The sequence below is a fragment of the Sinohyriopsis cumingii genome, chromosome 17, assembly GCF_028554795.1.
Source record: "Sinohyriopsis cumingii isolate HCF-2022 chromosome 17, ASM2855479v2, whole genome shotgun sequence".
Lineage (NCBI taxonomy): Eukaryota > Metazoa > Mollusca > Bivalvia > Unionida > Unionidae > Sinohyriopsis > Sinohyriopsis cumingii.
Window position 1 is genome coordinate 39111581 of NC_142977.1, and position 26212 is coordinate 39137792.

The following is a 26212-nucleotide window of genomic DNA, read 5'->3' on the forward strand; positions in this document are numbered from 1 at the left end:
GCACCAACTAGCAGCAGAGATTTACCAGTATACAATACAAACCACCGTCGATTCTCGATACAAACCTTTATTATATTCTCCAACATTGCAAACACAAAGATCGCTCACAAAATCACAAAAAACGTGCGGGGTGTAGTTCGTTTTTACAAAAAGCTAACCAGTGTCAAAATTAAATTCGCAAGTCATTTCACTCTGACAGCTCTGAAAAGTATCGTACACGCGGTTACTATGGTTTCTTTACAAAGTCTAAAATGCTTTGTTGCTTTTTGCCTTTAACAGTCTGCTTGAAAACAAATGCTTCAATATTATTTATGCTGTCTAAAACAGTTTCATCTCCTACAAAAGAACCATACTGGCGATTGGTCATGGGGATCGAGATAACCGACGTTAAGTGGCAAATTTGGCCCTCTTTTGTGCTTGAGATATTAGGGTTCGGCGACATAAAAGAAACGACATAACCGATGAGAAAATGCTAAGACAAAGAGAGAATTTGGCGGTTCCACATCAAAAACGTCGACTTAATAGAGTTGGCGAGTTAACCGAGGTCGAGATAAGTGGGTTCAACTGTATTTGGCATTTTTCAGTGATAACACACTTTCCATATTAGTTACTATGGTGGCAATATTGATCATTTAGACATCTTTGGAGAAAAACCCATGTCAATTCAGGGCAAGAAGTGACAAGAAGATTTATTGTGGCAGCCAGATTGGATTTACAATTAACATCATTAGGACCAACTAAGTAACATAAGAAGTATCTTGGTGAAAACCCCTTGTTGATATGGCCATTCATTTGGGAGAGACAGAGACAATACTTCCAAGGTTCATTTTCATTTAGGACCAACTAGATTCCCTAAGAACTCTTCTGAGGAAAATCCCAACTTTAAAATGTCTTTCCATTTAAGAGTAACAATAACAAGATTTTAAAGATGGCTACCACGATGACCATACTTGCCATCTGATAGCACCATTTTTATTTAGGACCATCAAACCATCTTAAGATTTTTGGTGAAAACCCCAAGCTAATACGACTTTACATTTTGGTGGAGTAACAATAACAAGATTTTAAAGATGGCTCCCATGGTGGTCATATTGGAATTAGATGGCGAAATTGTTACCAACCATCAGTCTTAGTCCAAAATTGTCAAATTTAATGCTCAAAAGTGGCCACATTATATCTAATAGTTGATCAAATCCAACACATTTAATTCATGTGATAAAATCAATAATCCACTTATCCTTTCCAGTGTTAGGTTCCAGATGTCATGTTTTCATTACTGAGGTAATTGCTGGCTATAATGTCATGTTTTCATTACTGAGGTAATTGCTGGCTATGACGTCAGGTTTTCATTACTGAGGTAATTGCTGGCTATGATGTCAGGTTTTCATTACTGAGGTAATTGCTGGCTACGATGTCATGTTTTCATTACCGAGGTAATTGCTGGCTATGATGTCATGTTTTCATTACCGAGGTAATTGCTGGCTATGACGTCATGTTTTCATTACTGAGGTAATTGCTGGCTATAACATGTTTTCATTAATGAGGTAATTGCTGGCTATGATGTCATGTTTTCATTAATGAGGTAATTGCTGGCTATGATGTCAGGTTTTCATTACTGAGGTAATTGCTGGCTATGACGTCATGTTTTCATTACTGAGGTAATTGCTGGCTATGACGTCAGCTTTTCATTACTGAGGTAATTGCTGGCTATGACGTCAGGTTTTCATTACTGAGGTAATTGCTGGCTATGATGTCATGTTTTCATTACCGAGGTAATTGCTGGCTATGATGTCATGTTTTCATTACTGAGGTAATTGCTGGCTATAACATCATGTTTTCATTAATGAGGTAATTGCTGGCTATGATGTCATGTTTTCATTAATGAGGTAATTGCTGGCTATGATGTCAGGTTTTCATTACTGAGGTAATTGCTGGCTATGACGTCATGTTTTCATTACTGAGGTAATTGCTGGCTATGATGTCAGGTTTTCATTACTGAGGTAATTGCTGGCTATGACGTCAGGTTTTCATTACTGAGGTAATTGCTGGCTGTGATGTCATGTTTTCATTACTGAGGTAATTGCTGGCTATGATGTCATGTTTTCATTACTGAGGTAATTGCTGGCTATAATACATCATATCATGCAAAACTACGATTAATATATTATTGCTTACAGGAAATGGGCTCAACAGTGATGTAATAGGATTTTGGGGTTCACACAGCTGTTGAGTTTTTTTCTTTGTAGATTTTGACCGGAAGAAATTGCCAAATCCGTAAGTTGGTCAACATATACTAAATATAGCTTTTATGGATTTACAGAGAACAAAAACGGGTACCTTTATATGGCTAGTTTTCAATGCACCAAAGAGTGAGATGGCTGCATGTGAGGGGGCCATATGAGATGGCTGCATGTGAGGGGGCCATATGAGCTGGATACCATAACATTCATCTTCCTGGATATAAAGTTTTATGGCTTGCTGCTCCATGTGAACGTGTGTAGGATATTATTTCAAAGATATTTCAGCCCTTTGATGTAAAAATACCCAAAATCAAGATAAGAACTCTGGCCTGATTGACCCAATGGACCAACATACTGGTGTGTAATCAAATTGTCTCAGATTTGTGTTGGTGGGGCTTGCTTTTTCCGACAGCGGTTTCAGTTGGCTAAGGCATCAGTTGCTGACTGGCGCAGAATCAAAATGTTACATGTACATTGTTTGGCACAAATTAATATGGTTTATATAATGTGATGCCAACGTATGATCAATTTAGGCATTAGGCATTAAAGTTTGCTATGATGCCATGCTATGTTGCATTCAGGTCTTGGGCATTACAATTTACTGTGCTGTCATGGGGCAGTCAGAGTGACACATATAGAGCTGAAGATTGATGATGAAAAGGGAGACGGGGTAAAATTGTCAGTCTACTCTAGAAGTCCATTTTCTTTGATTAATCAGATTTTGCATTCTAAATGAGAAACAAAATTAAACTGGGAGCAAGTACAAAGGAAGCAACAACAATATGAAGTTTTTTAAAAAAGTTTTTTTCAATAACAAAGCTGTTAAAAATTTATAAATGCCTCAGTGTTCTGCAGACATAATGATCGACCTCACAATCACACTTCTTAAAGGTAAATTCAAACTGAACTGAAAACTGGGCCTTGCAGAAGACAAACACATCGTTATTATGGAATTAGGTATTCTAATCCATTAACCAACTTTCCTCAACAGTATCAAAGGGAGGTAGTGTGGCTATTTAACCTGCAGTTTCCCCATAGTAGAAGTGTTACAGGTTCCATACGCTTAAGTACTTTTCTCCACTTCATGTGAAACTGTTACAATATGTATTTGTTGTACAGCTAATATAAATTCAATGTTTAATCGATACATCACTACATTATATTGTAATAAATGTTTACAGTGTGATTTAATCGATCCATCACTACATTATATTGTAATAAATGTGTACAGCGTGATTACTCCTTCATTGCCTTTTAACTTTTGGTAGTGAAAAATAAAGCCAATCTAAATAGGAAACAAATTTAATTTCTGATTTTTTTAAAATTGACTTTGAAAACTGTTTAACAGTTTTTGATTGCAAGAGCCAAGTTCACTCCGCAGATTTGATAAATCTATCAAGTACACTCTTTGTACTATGAGTCTGACTCTTGGCGTGTTCTTTCTCTCTCTCGACTCTTTGTTTCTGCTTCAACTTGTCACGAATAAATTTAGTCTTTTCCTTCTCCACAACTCCCTTTTTCCTATGTTCCTTGTGAAGTCCTTTAGATTTTCCTTTCATCTTGTACTTTGGTTCAAATTCGATTTTGCTGGGCCTTGAAACCTGAAATTCAGAGGTCAATGATATATCAGACATCATTTAACAACACTTAAGCATCTTATCATCTGTAATTGAAAATGTCTACTCTAAGCCATTTTTTTAAAAAACTGTACCTTTATAAGTTCCAACAGTATAATGGTAACCAGCAAAATCCAACCACCTTTTCAACAATACACCCCTTTTGAATTAAATTCTTTCATAAAACCCATCATACCCTTATTACTAAACAACCTATTTGTTACAACAGCACGTAAACTGAAATCAACCCATACATCAATACATTTCTACAATCAGCATACAGATCTTTACTTTGCAAGATTGAGATCCATTTTAAATTTCTTTACTTGAGAAAAAACATAATACAAACCAAAAACAAATACTACATTCTTTCTCCTGCAGCATGAGTATTTTGGATTCCATTTCTAAAACCCCTCCAAAAATCTCTAGAAGTGCAGGCGTTAGGTACGTGCTTGTGGATGGGGAACTTTTACTACTGACAAAATCACACGATGGACATATACCTACAGTAAACATTTCATAGGTGGGAATAGACCGATGACAGATCATCCCGACCCTATCCCAGCAACACTTACATCAAATCAGGTTCATCATTTACATCTGTTTAGAAACTAGAACAAGTTCAATTAACATTGGGGGTGGGGGATGCTTTTAATCAATAGATGTGATAGTAATGCAAAGCCTTTCAGTTTCATCATACAGGGGCAGATCCAAGAATGAAACAGAGGGGGTCTAAATAAATAACTAAATAAAAGAAAGTACACAAGAGCTCAAACTTTAAAGAGTATATATATATATATATATATGTGACCCGGGACTTGCGTCGTGTGCTAATGTGCGTAGTTGTTGTGAGTGAACGAGTGAGCGATCGATCACGGTGCATGATTCCCGTGCGTCACGTGTATGAAAACCACCTCTCCACGATACTAATAAAAGGCTAGGGAATTACTACTCGAGGCTTGAGAGAGTCATACAACACCTTGAGCAGTGCGGAGATTTGTCTTTCATGCAAGTGAAAGATAAAGGGATTGAATACGTTAATATAGTTCAGGAAAGTAATACTCTTCGAGTCTGGTTTTTTTTATTGTACCTCATACCAACTGTCATAAATCCCACAATCGACAACAAGAGTACTTATTTCTTTGCAAGAGGAGTGAGAGCTCACATCTGGCGCCCACCATGAGACCCGTGGGATGGAGAGAAGATCTTATTTGACTGGTAAACCAGACCGAAGGGCTGCAAGCAAGGGATCCCAAAAAGGAGTCCACATTGGAGAGTGTAAGCGTACTGGAGGATGCTAGCGCGTGCTTCAAAATGATTTGGTAGTGTTCTTTTCTTGGCCTGAACAGGAAACATTTGCAGTACTTTCAACATTTTTGGCAGATGAAACTGAACTTTGACGACAGATGACATCACGGTTATCTTCCTAGCTGATGACATTCAACTGTGCATATATATAGGACGATGACTAATGCGTTTTTTGTGTTACGTGTTATTCGTTTAATTAGTGATAGTTTCGAAAGGAAGGATTCTTGGATTTGGAAATGATGTGTTATTTTTCTTACATTTGTTAGCTATTCAATATATTATTTGTCGTTTGCAAGTAATAGTAATGACGTTCTAACTCTAGTTGGCTTATCGCCAGCATTGCACGAACAGTATTCATTTAGTTCAACATGTGGTAGCAGCACGGTTTGACCCACTTGTTAGATGCTACGTAGCTGTGTTAAATCGAGGTTAAGGTCACTGTTGTGAATTCAGCCTGTTGACAGATTGGCTATAACGCACATGGCATAATCTTTAGCAGTTGCAAAGGACTTACTTGTTACCTGAATATAATTTTGCGTTAATTCAATGGAAATTGCAATGACATATATGACAATTACCATTATTTTGCATATGTTTATTTTCTGTTTACATTATTGATATAGTATATCAGTTTTGTTTATTGAGAAATACATGTATACAGGTTGGTGTTGATTATTAGATTATCTGACCACCACATATAAGAGGGTTTTATAGATCACTGCGTGAGGTGTTGTTGACTTAATGAGACAGCTTTGACTTCTTTTTCTAATATACCACTATGCTTTAAACCCCACTCACAAAATTTTACAGCACTCTTAACGCCCGAGTGAAAGTTGTAGAAAGCGAGGTGATAGTACTGTTTACGTATTTGTTTTGGGGTTATATAAGTAACATCATTATGCGGTTATTATATGAATAAGCTTGCGCTTGATATTTTAAGGCGTGCAAGACTGTTTCTATTTAGAATTTGTCAGCATATTTTGATAAAGTAATTTTGTAGTGATATTAATATCTACTTTGAAGATTTATGCCTTTATTGATTTTTTGCGTTGGTAAATAGTTTCTTGACTGAATCGTGGTTATACAACCGATCGCTCTTGTACGATTTGTTTGCAGCATCAGATATATGCGCGGTTTTTTTAAGGGTTTTTTTCATGATGGCTACAAGTAAGAACCCAATGACAAATGAGGAAATGATACAGGCATTGAATGCCAGTGGGTATGTGGAAATGCCCGTTGGGGCCTCACTTAAATCCACTGTAACCCCAGCCAGATCTGATATACCTCAGTCTAGCCCTTGGTCGCAAAGCACTCCAACTGCAGGAATTGGGAGGGGCTCACTCATGCAGTTTGGTATACAGAGTACGGACACCAAGCCCAAGGTTTAAGTAGGTGCTTCAGCACTGTTTGGTGGTTCCCAGGGTACTCCGCCAGCAGCCAACGCAACCCCCACCCCTGGGTCTCAGGGTAACTATTGCAGACGGCTCTTTGAGTTATCTGGGATACATTGAGTGCCCCATTAGGATGACATTTGCATCTGATTTTGAACTCAAGTGTCCCCATTTTAGTTGTACCAGAGACAGAGTCCAACCGCACTTGTCCTGTTGTTATTGGAACAAATGTCATTTGTTTGTGTAGGGATTACATGATTGATAATCCTCCTACAGATGGAATCCCAGATACATGGAAACTTGCTATTGAAAGCATTGAGTGTAAGTCATTTACAGTGAGATGTACTAATATGCATGCCATCAATTTTGCACCGTATGAAACCATTACTATCAACGGCATTGCCCGCAATGTTGATGCTCATATAGCAGAAGAAGTTACAGAGAACTTGGGAAACTCTAAACAGGTTACGGTCTGTCCAAGGGTGATCAGGGTTGATCACAAGGGATCATATTCCAGGGTTCAGGTCAGACTTTGCAATGTGTCCACCAAAGTGGTGACAATAAGACCCAAATCAGATGTATGTCTTATAAGTGAAGTCAAAGTTGTGGACAACTTCGCTTCTAACTTCACCCCTGACATGTCCAAAGACAGTGGACATTCCGCTCCGGAAGTTAAGATTGGTGTTGAAAATCTGAACCCAGAGCAACAGGACAGACTTAGGCAAGTATTGGGCAGGTGGGATTCCATATTTTCAAAGGGCCCCACAGATTTGGGAAAAACTGATTTAGTCAAGTATAAGATTGTGCTTGATGACGATAAACCGTTCAAACAGCCATACAGGAGGATACCGCCGGGGATGTATGAGAAGGTGCGTCAGCACATTAGGGAAACGTTAGATGCTGGCGCAATTAGGGAATCTGATAGTCCCTAGTCCTCAAATGTTGTGTTAGTCTGGAAACGCGATAAAAGCTTACGTTTCTGTATAGACTACAGGTCCCTCAATGCAAGGAAATGGAAGAATGCTTATATGCTTCCTCGGTTTGACAAGACAGTTGATGTCTTACAAGGGGCCAGGTTCTTCTCTAAGCTGGACCTTAGGTCTGGTTATTGGCAAGTTGAGATAGAAGAACAACATAGGCAATATACAGCCTTCTTGGTGGGTCTGCTCGGGTTTTACGAGGCGAACTGAATGAGTTTTGGTCTGTGCAACGCTGGGGCTACTTTCCAGCGTCTCATGGAGAAATGCACCTCAAAGAGTGCCCCATCTTCATAGATGACATTCTCATATTCTCCAGAACGTTCAATGAGCATATAGAATGGTTAGAAGCTGCATTCGCACGCTTATATCAGCACGGTCTTAAGCTGAAACCCTCTAAGTGCGAGTTGTTCATGTCCTCAGTCATTTATCTGGGCCATGTTATATCAGAGGAAGGTATCAAGACTGACCTGGAAAAGACCTCTGTGATTAGGAATTGGCCAAAACCTAAAAACATTAAGGAGCTACGTTAGTTTTTAGGGTTCGCAGGATACTATCGCCGTTTTGTCTCGAGATTTTCGCAAATAGCACAACCATTAAACGCTCTTTTGGAGGGCCATGGCACGACCAAAGCGTCTCGAAAGAATAAGTCCAAAAACAAACAAGCAGCTCCTTGGACTTGGGGCAATGCTCAAGAAACCGCTTTTTTAAATCTTATAGATAAGTTGACTTCTACCCCCATCTTAGCGTTTGCCGACTATGCTAAACCATTCATAGTGCATACGGATGCTAGCGGCTCTGGTTTAGGCGCAGTCCTATATCAAGAGCAAGAGGGGGTGAAAAGAGTAATTGCATACGCCAGTCGGGGGTTGAGACCTAGCGAACGACGCTATCCAGCTCACAGGCTCGAATTTTTGGCACTGAAATGGGCTGTGACGGATAAATTCCACAACTATCTCTTAGGTTCTTCCTTCGAGGTGATCACAGACAGCAACCCATTAACATACGTCCTTTTGATGGCAAAACTGGATGCTACAGGGCATAGATGGGTTGCGGCTCTAGCAAATTACAATTTTTCCATCAGGTATAGAGCTGGCAAAAATAATGCTGACGCCAACAGTCTTTTGCGTTTACCACAAATGTTCCCACGCATGGTGGAAGCCATTTGCCATTCAGCCACTGTTTCTGTACCCTTGATTGGGAATATTTCGGATGATCCAGCACCTCGGTCAGCCGATGAGGTGTTTGCGTCCAAACAGTATAATAACATAAGGAGGGACAGGGAAAAGTTGACTGATAAAACTCTGGTGAGAATTACTGACCTCAAGAGTAAAGGTTTTTGGCCCAGGGAGGGGGATCTCTGGAGAGAAAATTCATCGGTGCAGAAATTTCTCCGTGAATGGGACCGCCTTTGGTTGAAAATGGCGTTCTATACAGAATGACTTCCCTTGATGGTCAATCAATCAAACAGCTTGTGATCCCAGAGTCATACCGGAGCCTTGCCTTGAAAGGTATCCACAACGATATGGGCCATCAAGGCAGAGAGAAGACACTCTGGTTAGCTAGGCAAAGGTTTTATTGGCCGGGTCTGGAGAAGGACGTGAATCGCAAGGTGGAGTCCTGCGAAAGACCCCGGTTAAGGCAATGGCAAAATTGACCCCAATTCACACCACCCGCCCAATGGAACTCGTCTGCATAGACTTTTTGTCTCTTGAGCGATCTAAGGGAGGGTTTGAGAATATCCTGGTGATAACTGATCATTTCACCAGGTATGCTCAGGCCGTTCCTTGCCGCAAAGAGACGGCTCAGACTACCGCTAAAGCCCTTTATGAACACTTCCTTCGATATCATAGTTTTCTGGAAAGGCTACACAGCAATCAGGGATGTAATTTCGAGGGTGGAGTTATAAAGGAGTTATGCAAAGTAGCGAACATACAGAAGTCTCACTCCTCCCTGTTCCACCACAGGGGAATGGTGCTTGTGAATGTTTCAATGGTATGCTCTTAAAAATGCTAGGGACATTGGAGGAAGAGCAAAAACAAGATTGGAAATCTTACATTGCTCCAATTGTCCATGCATATAATGCTACTAAAAATGACTCCACCGGATTCTCGCCCCATTTTCTTATGTTTGGGTGGCACCCCAGGATTTCTGTCGACGCCTATCTGGGCATTACACCAGATAGTGGTGAGGCTGCTGACGAGCCTCATGCATACGTGAAAAAAACCGAAAGACTGCTTCCAATTTGCTTACACAGCCGCGGCGAGGGAGTCTAGCAAGAGCCATGCTAAGAACAAGGCCCAGTACGACAAAAGGGTCCGCGAGTCCAAACTTGAAGTAGGGGACCGAGTCTTAGTGCGCAAAATTGGACTGAAGGGGAAACAGAAATTAGCCGACAAGTGGTCCAAGGATGTATATCAGGTGATATCAATCCCCAATTTAGATATACCTGTGTACAAGGTAAAGAGGGTCGAGGGTTTGAAATTAACATGCACATTGCATCGTAATATGCTTTTGCCATTTGACTACCTTCCTTGTGGTCCAGTCCCCATGAAACAGGTTTTGAAGAAACTGGGTGTACCAAAGGCTACACTTTTGGAGTTGAGCTCTGAATCTTCGAGTTCTGACTCGGACTCCGACCAGTATGTTAATACCACAAAGACGATCCGGATGGGCCAGAAGAGATAATGTTCAATTCCGTGAACACCCTATATGAACTGCCTCTGATAATAAATCTCACTCTATTATTGATCCCCATATTAGCACACCTCCTGAAAGCGTAACCTTTCAAACAAGTAGTTCTAGGCAATATGGCAGTAGTTTAGGTGAACCCACGAGTCATTTTTCTACTCCCTCTCATGTCTCACCCGAGAGTACTCAGTTCAGTTCCCCAGAGATATCTGCTGAAAGGTCAGTTCAAGCCTGACCAGATTAGAGGGAGACCCAAACCGCCTGTCTGTGAGGTTGATCCTAAGCCCACCGGGGCCACAACAGGACGACTCAGAGCAGCAACCACTGAGGCGTTCAACCAGAGACTGAAAACCACCCGACCGGCTAGGCCAGTGGGTGTGTTCGCGAATGGTTTACTACGTGTGAATTACTGAGATCTATAGATTTCAGGCCTGCTTGTAGCAGTGGATAGCTGAAACAATGCAGTAGAGTCCCTTTCATGTAAATTAAATACCGCAAGGCATTTGATGATGACGATTCAATTATAATTTTAAATTATTAATTAAAGCTCCGTATTTTTAATCATTTCGTATGTATGATAGTTTTTTTTTTAACTCTTTCCAGACTTGAAGGATGGTTCAAAATGGTAGTTGTAGTTATTGTGTTTTTTTTAAGCACACTCTTGCTAAATGTTGGGAGACATTTACCTGTAGGGAGGGAGTATGTGACCCGGGACTTGTGTCGTGTGCTAATGTGCGTAGTTGTTGTGAGTGAGCGAATGAGTGAGCGATCGATCGCGGTGCATGATTACCGTCCGTCACATGTATGAAAACCACCTCTCCACAATACTAATAAAAGGCTAGGGAATTACTGCTCGAGGCTAGAGAGAGAGTCATACAACACCTTGAGCAGTGCGGAGATTTGTCTTTCACGCAAGTGAAAGACAAAGGGATTGAATACATTAATATAGTTCGGGAAAGTAATACTCTTCGAGTCTGTTTTTTTTAATTGTACCTCATACCAACTGTCATAAATCCCACAATCGACAACAAGGGTACTTATTTCTTTGCGAAAGGAGTGAGAGCTCACATATAAATATACACACAGACGAATATACAAAAGAAATAAGAAAACACTTTGAACTGAGTAACTTTATTGCATAGTTTAGAACTGACCCGTTATATACATGGAGTCCTGCCTCCTCACTCATTTGTATACTTCAGAATTATAGACAGGCCTGCTCACTTAATTGGGGGATTGCGTACTTAGGGTCCCGCCATCAACTCAGATATCAGAAGAAAAATATATTTTCAAATGTTATCCTTACAGGTGTCTAAATGATGGATGATTACTACAGGCTTGATGTACAGAACTGTACAAAGATGTTTATATACAAACAAAAAAATGAGTAGTGGGACCCATGGGGCATAATTTAAGTATTACCAAACTTTGCAGTTTATATATTACATAGTAAGACAATGTTACTGTTCAAATGACAGCTTATTTTTTCAATACCTCTTTATCTGTCTTCAATAACATGCACCATTTATATCCCCCGTTGATCGAGAAGCTTTATTTTTCACCATTACCATCTTATCGTTTTGGTTTCAACTATTTGGTTTTGATATTGCTGGTTGATATGAGACTTTTTATAGTTTTTGAATGATTATACATTTAACATTCTGTATGGTGCTGAATAGCCTAACAGTGCTGGTGCACCGTTAAAATACAATCAATCAATCACAGCTTATTTAATATGTAGGAACCTTTATTCAGATATTTATTTTAAGGGTAAAAATAAAAACACAAGTAAACAGACTTTTAAATCTCTCACATTCAAAATTCAACTGTGATGTGTAACATATTTACTTATGTCTTCTGGTTTGTTCTGTTGATACCAGAAGAGGCCATTATGTATAGATGCTGGGACACAAACTACCTAATATGGCAATGATTTGGTTACCAATAAAAATATAAAGAAAACAACGATTCCAAAACGGTGGAAACTTCCTTAAAAAAGACAAAAGTTGCAACCCCAATAGATTTTATTTTGATATTCTGTCTGAAAGTAAAATGATTCATGATTATTTCAGGATAGCATGTTATTTATTAAATGATAAACATTTCTACATTGTCATCAGTTTTATAACTTCTTGTTTGTACAAGTGTATTATCACTAAAAGAATATACAACTTTATGATTTTGAAATGTTACGTGTAGATTAACTCTTCAAAATGTTCTATAAAAATGAATTAAAACTGTCTTCAGTATAGACTAAATTGAAACAGAATCATGTCAATTCATTATATATATATATATATATATATATATATATATATATATATATATATATATATATATATATATATAATTTCTATACTATGGATATGAATTTTCCATTGTTTAAGACTAAGATAAAAGCAGCAATAAAAATCCAGTTCCATACCATTGTTTTGTATTTCCTTACACATGCTATATTATCAGCGCTGTCATTGTTTGTCCTACATTTTCAATTTTGTGTAGCATGGATATGCATAACACATTCACATGACGTGTCGCCGATCTCTGCTATATATGGTGGCCAGTGTAAATGGTAGAAGAACCCAGAAACCCCCAGTTAGAACCACTGAGTCACGGGAAGCTATTAGCAAGCTTTCTTGCATACCCATACTGGCTGAGCTCAAGATTTGAACCCACACAGATAGGTGAGATGGTAGTGTTTGGGATAAAGAGGAATGGGGTGAAAGTTGGAAAAAAACACAATACTGATAAGTTGGCCAGGGATCTGGGAAAAACCACAATACCAATAAGTTGGCCAGGGGTCAAAGGGGCTGCCTAGGCCTTACAATCAATTGCATCGTCATCCTGTTCATGACATCCTTCATGAAATGCAAAGAAAGCGGACAATATTGGGACCACTTGGTGGAAATCAAGTCAGAAATTATAAAATGATGCATGTGCATTTTTTAAAATATATTCTTGATGCTTTTCATTTTTAAAATCAGTTGGGGGAGGGTGTTTACAAGCTTCCAGGAGGGTAGGCAGATAGTTGTGTACATATATTTAACATCAGAAAAGGGGCATAACTCTGAAAAAGGGTCTGTCAGTAGTATCTGCCAAGTGTTGCAAGCAATTAATAAAACTTGGTGGGAGTAGTTGCCCATACACTGATTCTCATAGATGGTATATACTGTACATTTAACACCTAAACGTGGCAGACCAATGGAAATACTCATCATAACAGAATCACATGCACATGTTTACCAAATGTCTGTCAAGAGGGAATAGTTGCACACACATGAATTGCCATTTGTCACCTGACAGACCTTACCTCCTGTCAATAATCTGTCAAGTGTCACAGCAGTTTGTCAAAAGCTTTGGAACTAGTTGTACATACAGGAATTAGCATATATACAAGGAGCATACATAGTTTTGGAAATGGAAACATGAAAACACAATGATAAGCACACACTGACCTCATGTCAGTAATGTCTGCCTTGTCTTGGCAATCCATTAAAAGCAGTATAATACATGACAATCAAATACTGTCAGTACTTTAACACCCAAAGGGGCATAACTCTTGAAAAATGCACTAGAGAAGACTGGGGCACTCCACAGATAATATGCATACATGTGTGAGTGACAGATGTAAGGTAATTTGAAATTGCATGACCAATGGAGTGAATGATCTAAACACACAGCTAATTAAAATGGCTGAACCTATGAGCTTGAAATATTAGTCTGAATTAGTCTAAAGTATATTATCTTTACTGCATTTCATGTTATTTTCATACCATTTAATTTTTCATAGACTATCAAGTTAAAAAAATAATTAAATCTTTCGCATTTTTTCATACACAAAACTTCATATTCTGTGGGATCAAATCCTCTTTTTTTTTCATAAATAGAATGTTCTACTGTGAAGATTTTTGTTTGCCAAAGTTATAAAAAAAATATTGCCCTTTTATTTTTATAACAAAAAATAAGAGATTAAAATCATTTTGTTGCAGTTTTATTTTTCTATTATTTTATTATGTTAAAATTGAAGACAGGTTCCCATTTCAGAGGACTTCATAAATACACCAAAGTACGATTTAGGTACATAATGACCAAGGTACTGTTTGCTAAACAAGTTCTGAACAGTGATTAACTTTGGGCAACTTCTTAACTGAGGCATCGAATCATGAAACAGGAGATTAACAAAATATAACAGTCATCATTTATAATCATGCACAAAGGTCACTGATCATTTCTTTCTTTTATTATTGTATTACACTACATATTTTTTTGTTTTTTTATTTGCATCAAGAAGCAAAGTTCATGACCAATGTATTGTTTGCCAAGTATGTCTGGTATAATCGCAAAAGAAAAATGTAAATATTTGTTTCCTCAATGAATTATCTGTTAACTTCACATAAATGTTTAACTGAGGCATGCAATAATAAAACAGGAAATAAAAAAATAAAGAAATATTCAACATTTATAAGTGTGTAGAAAGGCTTTTGATCAGCTTACTTGGAAAGGGCAGCTGTTCTGTTAACTGAGAATCTATTCACATTCATTGAATCGCTCTTTACCTTGAAAATATAATTACTGATGCATTTGATCTGTTGCTGTCATTACATTATATACAGCTGTTCAACATTGTTAATGAGTGTTCTTTATCAAGTCAGTCAGTGCAACAAAGAAAAGTGTTCATTTGAAAATGAATTCAGAAGCCATTTGGTGTTTTCTTATCCAGTAAAAATAATATCTCGGTACAGGATAAAGTGAAGACCACAGACCATTTGGCAATTATTCTTATTGTCTGAATACAGTAATGCAGTAAAAACTATAAAATCCATGCTAGTTTTAATCATAAATGTAAAAGTCATTGATTCGGTGAGTTAATATAGGTAATATCTCCAAAGATCTTGGACTGTTTGTGTTTGGAGATGTCATTATTAAATTTGTTCAAACCCCATCCAAAGGGATAGACTTTTATCCCACTGCCACCTAAATGCATTCAGCTGCCAAAAAATGGCAGAAAACTGGACAGGGACGGCCCAGAAAATACAATGGTGAAGCCCGTCTGTCTGTTCCTGTGGCTGCAGTAGGCAAGCTGGATTATGCAAAGATTTGAGGGATAAAAGCCAGTTTCCATGTACTACAAAGTCACCAGTAAGAGGACAGTATAAGAAATGGGACATTAATGATAAAATAAAAACTGTTGTGGAATTAGGACCATAGCTGCAAAGAATCGCCTTACACCAAGTACTTTGCCCAGCTAGATGAAAATGGACTTTTCCAAAAAAATATTCAAAGGACAAAGAAAGGATCCATCCAAGGTGCCAGCCGACCCTTGATGTATTCGCATGAGAAGGAGCAGGAAATTTTATCCTGGTTATACTGTATGCAGGACCTTCATGTGCCTGTACCAACTGAAATGTTACAAAATTATGCCACTACAGTTATTCAGGAGGAAAATCCAAAATTTCACGAGGATGGGTTGATAGCTTTTTCAAGTGAAATGGGCTTGTGTTGAGATGCAAAACCTCAACATCTCAAAAACTACAGCAAGATCTAGAGGGAAAAATAGACTGCGTTACCAGATATATCAAGAGGAGGAATTTGATGAGCATTTGATTGGAAACATGGATGAAATGCCAGTATATTACGACTTGGTTCACTGGAGATAACTGATAAAGTTGGGAAAAGAGAGATACATAACACAGGTGCCAGCAGCGAAAAGCACCATTTAACTTGTGTATTGACATGCCTGGTGTCTGGTGACATCTTGTCACCTATGATAATCTTCTGGGGAAAAAGAAACTTGAAAGATCCCAATACTAAATGGCCCAATTTTAATGGCTTCTGCAGTTTTAAGTGAATTATCTTTTGCTAAATGCCTAACAATATTAGATGATTTTGTTCTTGCACATGCATATTTTCTGCAACTTTGAAAAATAGGAATATATGTTGAACAAAGGACCAATGTAATCTTCTATTGCTAGGTAGTCCATGTTTTATTAAGAACTCAGTAAATAAGGCATCTGCATTTATAATTTAGTTCTGCTATAAAAAAGAAGTTACCTTAGTATTGGAGTTAGTAAAACAAACTAATTCAATGTTTCTTTGTTTTACCACCATGACCAATATTTAAATCATTTCCACACAGCCTGCAGTGCAAGAAGCTGCTCTAAAATGGAACGCTTTATTGTATAATCATAGCTGCCAACCCTCCAGGCTCGCAATGAGTGAAAATAGGGATAAAAATTAGTGAATCTGGACATGAATTAGTGAAAAATACCATGACAATAACTCCATCCACTCTGACTATCAATACTACACTATATCAAGATTGCAATATAAAACTAAAACACTACATATATGCAGAAATATATCTGCATTTCTATTTATTATGGTATTCTTAAACTTCTCTTGTTCTTGTGGTTATTTATCAAGACATGATAATGTGGCAGACTTGAACTTCCTCAACTGCTTGATCATAAAAAAAATTATAAACAGTTCAGACTTCTTGCTTGCTGGTTGATCTCAGTGACTAAGATTGCTGACAAATTTTCTGCAGCTAAGGAGGCCCTAAAGTCTGTCTTATTTTTCCTCACGATAGAAAATACTCTTTGGATGTCACTGTTGCTGTGAGGAATGCACAGGAGCTGCAGCACTTTTGGTTCTTCCATAGGAAAATTTGGAAGTGATTTTCGAGTCTGGGAACATATGTCGGAACAAATATTTAGCATGGTCTCCAGCTGATAAAGGTAGATTGTGTTTAACAAGAAAACTCACAAATGATGCTTCAGCATTGGTAGCTTACAGGTCTTCCGCTGATGACTTGAAATATTCCAGAGCTGAAATCCGCAAATTCTTAATTTTCCCAACTTCTACGTGTTTTTTGCAACCGATTTGCTTCCTCACATCGTCTCTGCCAACATGCCCAATACTAAAATTTGTGGCACACTGTGTGCAAAAAGCATGATGTATATCAATGTTTAATGGCAAAATGCATGTCCAATTTTTGATATATTCCAAATTAAACTTCACTTTTTGAGCAAAACATTTCTTTTTCCTTGGTGGTAAAGACATTTCCAAGATCTTACATGCGATGCCAAATGGTAACTCAAATCAGTGTTGGTGATGCATGCACTGAGCAAAATTCTGGTTAGGCCCCAGTTTCTCTCAAAAGCATTTGTAAAATTACTCTTATACATATAGATTAAAATAGGCTAAAATACTTGCTACCAGGCCAACTGTACCAATCGGCTGTAGTTCTACTAATATCGTGACCAGCAGTATCGAATCATTTCAGCAACTGCCAATATCACAACTAGCGCTTAACGTGAAATAGGTTTTTTTATTAATGATTTAAAATAATTGAGAATTTGTGAATTTTTGGCTTGCGGCGTGAACTTGTGAATCACTGAAAAAGTCGTGAAATTCACGCCAAATTCGTGAGGGTTGGCAGCTATGTGTAATTCATATATTCATCTTTGAATCGGTTTTTCATCTTTTTCGAATCCATCTATGAAATTATTTGAAAAATATTTTTGCTCTAACACACACATCAGCTAGAATAAATATGATGACTTTTAGCACCAAATACCTACAGACTGGTTCCGTACCAGATATGAATTAGTACAAAGAATCTGCGAGCAGAGAAATTAGAATACCAGTCTGTTCTTTCCTACCTAAGCCATACAACTGCTGTAAATAGAAACTGAGATCAAAGGTTTGAAAGTAGAAACCAGCATGTTTCTTGGAAATAGGGCAGCTGCTATAAATAGAACATAATACTGTTAGGAAAGTGCATGCAAGTCTGCAAACAAGCGTACTCTTATGTCATAGTTATGTATTTTAGAATATGGTCTGAAAGATTAATGTGATAAAGCAAATAAAAATGAGAAAACAAATTATTATATTTTTTGGGGAGGGGGAAAATGCATAATCCAAATACATTTGTGTGCAGGGCATAATTAATACACCAAAAGCGTAATGGTTGGTACGTGTATATATATATAAGTATCATTACATTAATACTGTTCTTAGCTTGTACACATTTTCAATACCCCATGGGTAGCCTCATTTCCCTACAAATGGAATAAAATAGTGCCCTTGTAGTGTTTGCATAAGGAATAACAAAACTGTTAGGTAACTGAACAATAAAGATTACAATCACCATGTAACCCCCTCCTATCTCTCATTCACTAAGTACAACAAAAGTCGTTTTGAGTACTTTTTATTATAAGTGGAGTTGAGAGCAGTAATGAAACAAAATTTGTACTTTTATTCTGTATGCTAGTATTATTAGGATGTCATGGTAAAATCCCTTTATTTTTTGTACAAGGTCAGTACCACAAAATGATATTTATTTATTTTACATATCATTTTTCATACTCTGAAATCTAAAATTATTTTTTTTGTGTATGAAATATTACATGAAATACAGTAAAATCGGGAAAAAACAAATTTTGCCAGACTAGACAATACCAGCTTCTGAAAGTGCAATGAATGTATTACAAAAAATATAAAATGTAATAAATGTTATCAGTTCATTCTTTTACAATTTACCTCTAAGTCCGGGAAGTGAAAATGATCAAGCAGAGCCAGCAGTTTTTTTTTAGAGTTGCACATCTGAAGTAAGGCCAAAATGTATGCACTATAACCCCAATTACACCGATCAGCCATACAATAAAATAATGGGAATTAAAAAGCTCTATAACCCCAGTTACACCCATCAGTCATACAATAAAATAATAAGTTTTGGGTCATTTCATCTAAACATAGCTGCCAACATTCCAGGCTCATAATTAGTGAAAATAGGGATACAAAGTCGTGAATTTGGACATGAATTCGTGAAAAAATACCATGACAATAACTCCATCCACTCTGACCACTCCGACCGTCAATACTATACTATATCAAGTTCACAAAATAAAAATAAAACACTACATATATGCAGAAATATTTATTTATCAAGACATGATACTGTGGCAGACTTCAACTTCCTCTACTGCTTGATCGTAAATTTGTTTTCTAAACAGTTCTGACTTCTTGCTTGCTGGTTGATCTTGGGGACTAAAATTGCTGAAAAATGTTCTGCAGCTAAGGAGGCCCTAAAGTCTGTCTTATTTTTCCTCACTAAAGAAAATACTCTTTCACTGTCACTGTTGCTGTGAGGAATGCACAGGAGCTGCAGCCTTTTTTTGTTCTTCCACGGGAAAATATGGAAGTGATTTTTGAGTCCGGGAATGGTTGTCAGAACAAATGTTTAGCATGGTCTCCAGCTGATAAAGGTAGATTGTGTTTGACAAGAAAACTCACAAATAATGCTTCAGCGTTGGTAGCCTGTAGATCTTCCAACAATGGTTTAAAATATTCCAGAGCTGAAATCTGTGAATTCTTAATTTTCCCAACTTCTATGTGTTTTTTGCAACTGACATTCTTCCTCACATCGTCTCTGCGATGGTACACTGAGTGCAAAAAGCATGATGAATATCAATATTTATGGGCAGAATGCACGGCCAATTTTTGATATATTCCAAATTAAACTTCACTTTTTGAGTAATACAATTCTTTTTCCTTGGTGGTGAAGACATTTTCAAGATCTTACATACGATGCTGAACGTTAACTCAAATCAGTGTTTTGACGCATGCGCTAAGCAAATTTCTGGCTAGGCCCCAGTTTCTCTCAAAAGCATTTGTAAAACTACTCTTATACATATAGATTAAAATAGGCTAAAATGCTTGCTACCGGGCCAACTGTACTAATCGGCTGTAGATCTACTAATATCTTGACCAGCAGTATCGGACCGTTTCGGCAACTGCGAATATCACGACTAGCGCTTAACGGGAAATCGGTTATTTTATTAAAGATTTAAAATAATTGAAGATTGGAAAATTCGTGAATTATTAGCTTACGGCATGAATCTGTGAATCGCTGAAAAAGTCGTGAAATTCACACCAAATTTGTGAGGGTTGGCAGCTATGTCTAAAGCTGTAAGACTAGTTGCACACACATGACTTGTCATGTATAGTACACACATAAGAGCATGATTACAGAACAATATCCACAGGGTGACCCCATGACAAAATTTAAACATAATCCATGGAAAGATGTGGGTGGTTGTTGTAATTTCAGGACAGAGGTCAAGCCTAATGCAATATGACCCTGCCATATTCATGGTGGGGGCATGAAAAGCATTGGAGCATCTTAAAGGTGATCCTTACCTGTAACTTTTCAATGTTTTCATGATATGTCTTCACATCCATTTGCCCAATTCTGCCTGCATCAAGGTGTATCATCTCAGGCTGAATCTTAAAAAATAAGTTCAACGTTAATTGATTTCCATTTCCTACACCTTATCTTGTCACTTTATTGTAGTTACATGATAGATAAAATATTAAGATCAATAAAAATAATTACAAAAATGTAAGAACTAGTAATAACTAAAGTCATTGTTAGTAAGGTTACACACCCAACAAGTCTGAAAATAAAATTTTGACAATAAGTAGAACCATTTCAACAAATCTTGTAAACACAAGTTAAGTTTTCCAACTATTCCCTCTTTCCACATCTTTTAATTCTGCATCACTATATGGTTTATCATTACAAGGTTACATTCATCAGAAAAATGTACAATAAAAAGACATTGTATTTAGGCCATGCTAGTACTGATATGAATGATCTTGTGCTAGTTCACCTTTTCTAGAAGTAGTTTGATCTCTGCCTCTTGTCGCTGCTTCTTAGTCTGGTATGGGTTGGCCTCTAGGGCATCATAGTTGGCCTCTCCAGCCCCTGTAAATTGTGGAGAAAGAAAGAAACAGGCCTAATTAGATTATTTCCATTGCTATGATTCAAACTTAAATGATCAGGCAACAAAATTTCAAAGTGCTGATAATTACTTAAAGGGAAATAACTATAATGATATGACCCTTGTATGAGAAAATGCCTCTTTTAAAGTATCAGAGTTTTAACAAAGCATATAAATAGAATTAAACATACATTATGTGCCAGGTTTACTTAATATTTTTCACTTGAAAACCACACTGTATTGTCAAAGTGTTGCAGAAGAAGCAAATTATATTACACTGAACAAGCAAAGGAATGTGATAGATTGTTCAGAGAGGTAATATGTTCAATAAAAAAAATGCTAATTTGTTTTTAAAAAAAATATTTTATGCTTGTAAAAGTAGCATCTAGCAACTAATATCTGATATCTATAGACTTTTGTTCATGTAGTCTTTATTCAGTGAAAGCAATATTTACTGAAAGAAATCTAGATTATCCTGACATTCAAAATTTTTACCTTTCAATTAAAAACTTAATGTGGCCAAAATTTGACCAACCCAGCCAAGTTCTAAAAAGAGTTAATCTGAAACTATTGCCATGTAATTTACTCCCATCAATGTCCTACCACTATCTGATTTCCAGAAATGACCTCTCAGGCAATTATATTTTTTATTGAAATGATCACAATCTCTTACTTCAAAGTAAACACGGCTTTTCATAAACAACTGAATTTTCAACCCAAATCTGACTGAGTTAGCAAAAGAATGGTCTAGACTTTGGATATAATTACATCAACATTCATGGCTGTACTGCTTTCCTTAACATATAGTTTGTTCCCTGAAGGCACCAATAGAAAGTAGGTGTCTGAATTTTTATTTTGCATTAATTTATTTTATTTTACCAGTCATTCATTACTGCACTGTAGTAAATATTTACATGTCATACATGGCTGAGGGACCGATCCTTGGATAATACAGACACCGGGTAGTGCAGGGTTCTGCTGGTCCTGGACAAGTGAGTCAAAAGTGAAATTGTTAATCCTTGCCATGATGCACTTAATTTAGTTTTAGTGGCACTTGGTGACAGAATACTGGAATACGAGCCCAGACCTATTTTTCATTCAGTGTTAGATTACCATGTTCAGCACAACTCACAATGACAAAGTTTAGGTGTGTAACACTTTCATCATCAAATGCACATGTACTAAACATTTTGCCTCAATAGGTATATGAAAAATGTCAAACCATGAACAGAAAAAAAATTTTGATGAAAACAAAACACAGAAAATCCTACCGATCACACACTTATGACGGTATAACAGTAGAGCAAAAAAGACACGTTTCTGGGACCACTATAAACCCAACTTGGCAGAGTTACCTGGTATAATAAGACTTGAGAATCCTGCCCCATGACCGACTCCTAGCACATCCTCATATGGACAAAACTGCAGGCCATGGACTGTTGACTGAAGCTGATGCATCATGTAAGGAGCAGTCATTGTGTTGTTGATGCAGTCATTATATACCTGTGATAAAAAAGGGAGACTTCATTTAATGCAGTCACTATATACCTGTGATAATGAAGGGAAAATTGACTTAATGCAGTCACTATATACCTGTGACAAACAAAGGAGACTGGATGATTAGGTAATGCAGTTACTATGCACCTGTGATAAAAAAGGAAGACTGAACTATTTATTCATCACTGTATATCTGTGAGAAGGAAGGGAGATTGGACTATTAGGCAATGCAGTTATATACCTGTGATAATGAAGGGAGACTTGACTATTAATGCAGTCACTATGTATCTGTGATAAAGGATGAGGACTACTGATGCAGTCACTATATACCTATAATAAAGGGAGACTTGACTATTAGTTACTGCAGTAACTATATCTGTCATGGAGAGAGACAAGTTTTAGTTCATGCAGTCACTATATACCTGTGATAAAGAAGGGAGACTGGACTATTAGTTCATGCAGTCACTATATACCTGTGATAAAGAAGGGAAACTGGACTATTAGTTCATGCAGTCACTATATACCTGTGATAAAGCAGATAACTATTAGTTCATGCAGTCACTATATACCTGTGATAAAGAAGGAAGACTGGACTATTAGTTAATGCAGTCACTATATACCTGTGATAAAGAAGGGAGACTGTACTATTAGTTCATGCAGTCACTATATTCCTGTGATAAAGAAGGGAGACTGGACTATTAGTTCATGCAGTCACTATATTCCTGTGATAAAGAAGGGAGACTGGACTATTAGTTCATGCAGTCACTATATACCTGTGATAAAGATGGGAGACTGGACTATTAGTTCATGCAGTCACTATATGCCTGTGATAAAGAAGGGAGACTGGACTATTAGTTCATGCAGTAACTATATTCCTATCACAAAGGAAGACTTAACTAGTATAGTCTGACAACACAAACCCATTTGTTTGTACCCCCCCACCAATTTAAAAAATGGAAACCTTTAATGTGATACAAAGTGCAAGGAACTTAGTGAATTCATTCACTGATTTATAGTTTCTAACCTAACTGTGAGCAGAGTGGCCCTAATACCATGATCGTCTACGCCTTTCATGCTTAACGGAAGTTTTTAATGCAATAGACAGACATGCTCAGATCCATTTTCAGTTTCTGGACAAGTCCATTTTCAGCAAATGGGTGTGTCACAACTACAGATGCACATACATAAGTCGTCTGCTTTCCGATATTTACAATGTCGAATCAAGAAAAGGAAAATAATGGCAACAAATTTGCTTTTCATGTGGATTTAACAAGCAGTTTAATTTCTATGTTCATGTGTGCAAAGGGATATAATTCCAAACTCTCAACGTAATGGTTGCCGAACATAATGAACTATGTCATTATGTTGTCTGATGGAAATAAACTTGCCTATAGTGTACGCAATATGGCGCCGTGTTTGTATGGAAAGTCTGTTAAGCATGAAAGGGTGCAAGGGATACCAGCATTAGTGCCACTATGGTCACAGTCAGGTTAGAAATTATAAATCAATGATTCAATTGACTTAGTTCTGTGCACTTTTTATCACAATAAACGTTTTCATTATTGCAATTGATAGGGGGTACTAACAAATGGGGATGTATAGTCAGACTCTAGTTAATGCAGTCACTATATAACTACGATAAAGATGGGAGACTTGACTGTTTGATAATGCAGTCACTATAAAGGAGACTGACTTGGATAAAAGGATCACCATATACCTGTGATAAAGGGAGACCTGACTATTAGTTTACACTAAATTCCTAGACGTATGGATGGACATTAGTGACTTCTGACAATACTTAATATCTGATTGTATCAGACAACAATTAAATTTGCTTGTATCATAATTTCACATCCCAAAAATGATACCTAACAACATCTGTAAAGTTATCCAAAATGATAACAAAACAAATGCCTTTAATGTGGGGGGGTTGTTGACAGTGTTCATGGCACAATTTTATTTCTGCAACTGCCATAAACAAACAAGTTCCTTGTGTTGAAACCCTCCTTCCTAAATTTACATGTCAATGAAATAGCCATAGCCTTCAGGCAAAGATTTTCTTCTTCCCAAGGATCTGTTCTTGATCCAATCTTATCTCATGCGTATATGTACCTATGATAATCTGATAAATGTCACACAATTTTCTGCTGGTGATAGTTCACTAGCTTACTCCTCACCTAATACTAATGACATCAAATGTGACAAACTTTGATTGTAAAACTAAAGACCAATGGTCCGATCAATAGCCTTCAAAGACTAAAGTTATGTTTTCTTCAACAAATTATACCCCGTTTTTCCGAGCTTGAGTTGCAAAATGAGCTTTATTTATATTTCCTTCAAAGACTAAAGTTATGTTTTCAACAACAAATTATACCCCCCCTTTTCGTGCTTGAGTTGCAAAATGAGCTTTTACATTTTACATAAACACTCTGGTTTGACATTCACTAAGGTAGTTTTTCAAAACATATTGATGCTATCTGCTTACATGCATTCAAAATGTTAAATGTTTTGAGCTCCATTAAATACAATCCAGGTAAAAGAACATAAGAAAAAACCGTATCTTTCTTATATATGCCCACTCCAAGAGTTGCCGATATGATATGGAATAACTGATCCGCCACTAACTTATTAGAAGTGAAAAGATTGCAACTTGAAGTGGGAAGAATTCTGAATTTATCTGGACTTAACCTGTCATTCATCTACTGGCAATATTTACCTAAAAACCAGGTGGCTTAAATTATTGGGAATATTTTTTCCCTAAACTCTGTACCTTTCACAAAATTGCATATGGTTCTTCTCCCTCTTAACTCCAAGATCTTGTACCTCTGTTAGTAGACACACAAGATAATTTGAGAAAAATAATTATTTTCAACAGACTGGAAATCTCCAGAAATTCTTAATTCTCTTCCACAAAGAGGTCAGGTATAAACCACCATTTCACATATTTCTTAATTGGCAGACAAAGCTAATGACATGTTTGGAGACTGCAGTGGGTGAGCTCTTTGAAGTCAAATTTTACAGCAAAAATAAAACAAAGCATGATCATTTTAATTCTCAGAATAGTGTTCAAGTGTGATTCATTTCTGAAGCCAATTTAGTAAGCAATTGGCTATCAAAAGTGTCAGCAAAACCCAACAAAAATAAATGGTTAATGGAGTTTTAATTTGTAAAGCATGTCAGCAATAAAAAAAAATAAGGTGGGGGAGAAGCAATTAATTCTTTGCACATATGCAAACAACATACTGACGTGCATCAAACTGGTTCTGACCAGGATTCGCTTAGAGAATCCAGAAGAAGTTTGAACCCCAGGACAATCTAGCCCAGAGGTCTCAAATTCAAACCACCCTGAGGGCCGCATTTTTGATGGCCTAAGGGCCACACCACCTTTCTTATCTCTAATGACACCTTGCAATGCCAATCATTTTGTGGGCCACAGGATACAGCTTGCAGCCCATGAGCCACATGTTCGAGACCCCTGATCTAGTCTCTTGTGAGTGTAGTGACGAACACTAATGACACTTGCATTACCTTCAAACCCCTACTTAATTTATATTTGAACTGTAGCAATTTGTAAGTTTTTGGTATTAAGTTCTAGAATCTTCTGTAAGATACAAGTATTAGGAATGCTGCATTTATATGGGAATAGAGTAACTTCTTTAACTCGGATAATAACTTTCGTAAAATGAAATTGACATTTATACAGCA

The 26212-nt window shown here is 37.2% G+C and overlaps 1 protein-coding gene across 1 annotated transcript in view; it reads right to left on the bottom strand.

The window, feature by feature from the left end:
- Positions 1–3526: 3526 nt before the first annotated feature.
- Positions 3527–26212, bottom strand: part of LOC149778461 (WD repeat-containing protein 46-like) — a 66119-nt gene continuing 43433 nt past the window's right edge. The window contains exons 11-14 of the mRNA XM_089939302.1: positions 22366–22513; positions 20900–20994; positions 20427–20513; positions 3527–3841 (exon numbers count right to left, since the gene is read on the bottom strand). Of these exons, the coding sequence (XP_089795428.1) occupies positions 3611–3841; positions 20427–20513; positions 20900–20994; positions 22366–22513 (561 nt within the window). The 3' untranslated portion in view covers positions 3527–3610. The remainder of the gene's footprint in view (positions 3842–20426; positions 20514–20899; positions 20995–22365; positions 22514–26212) is intronic.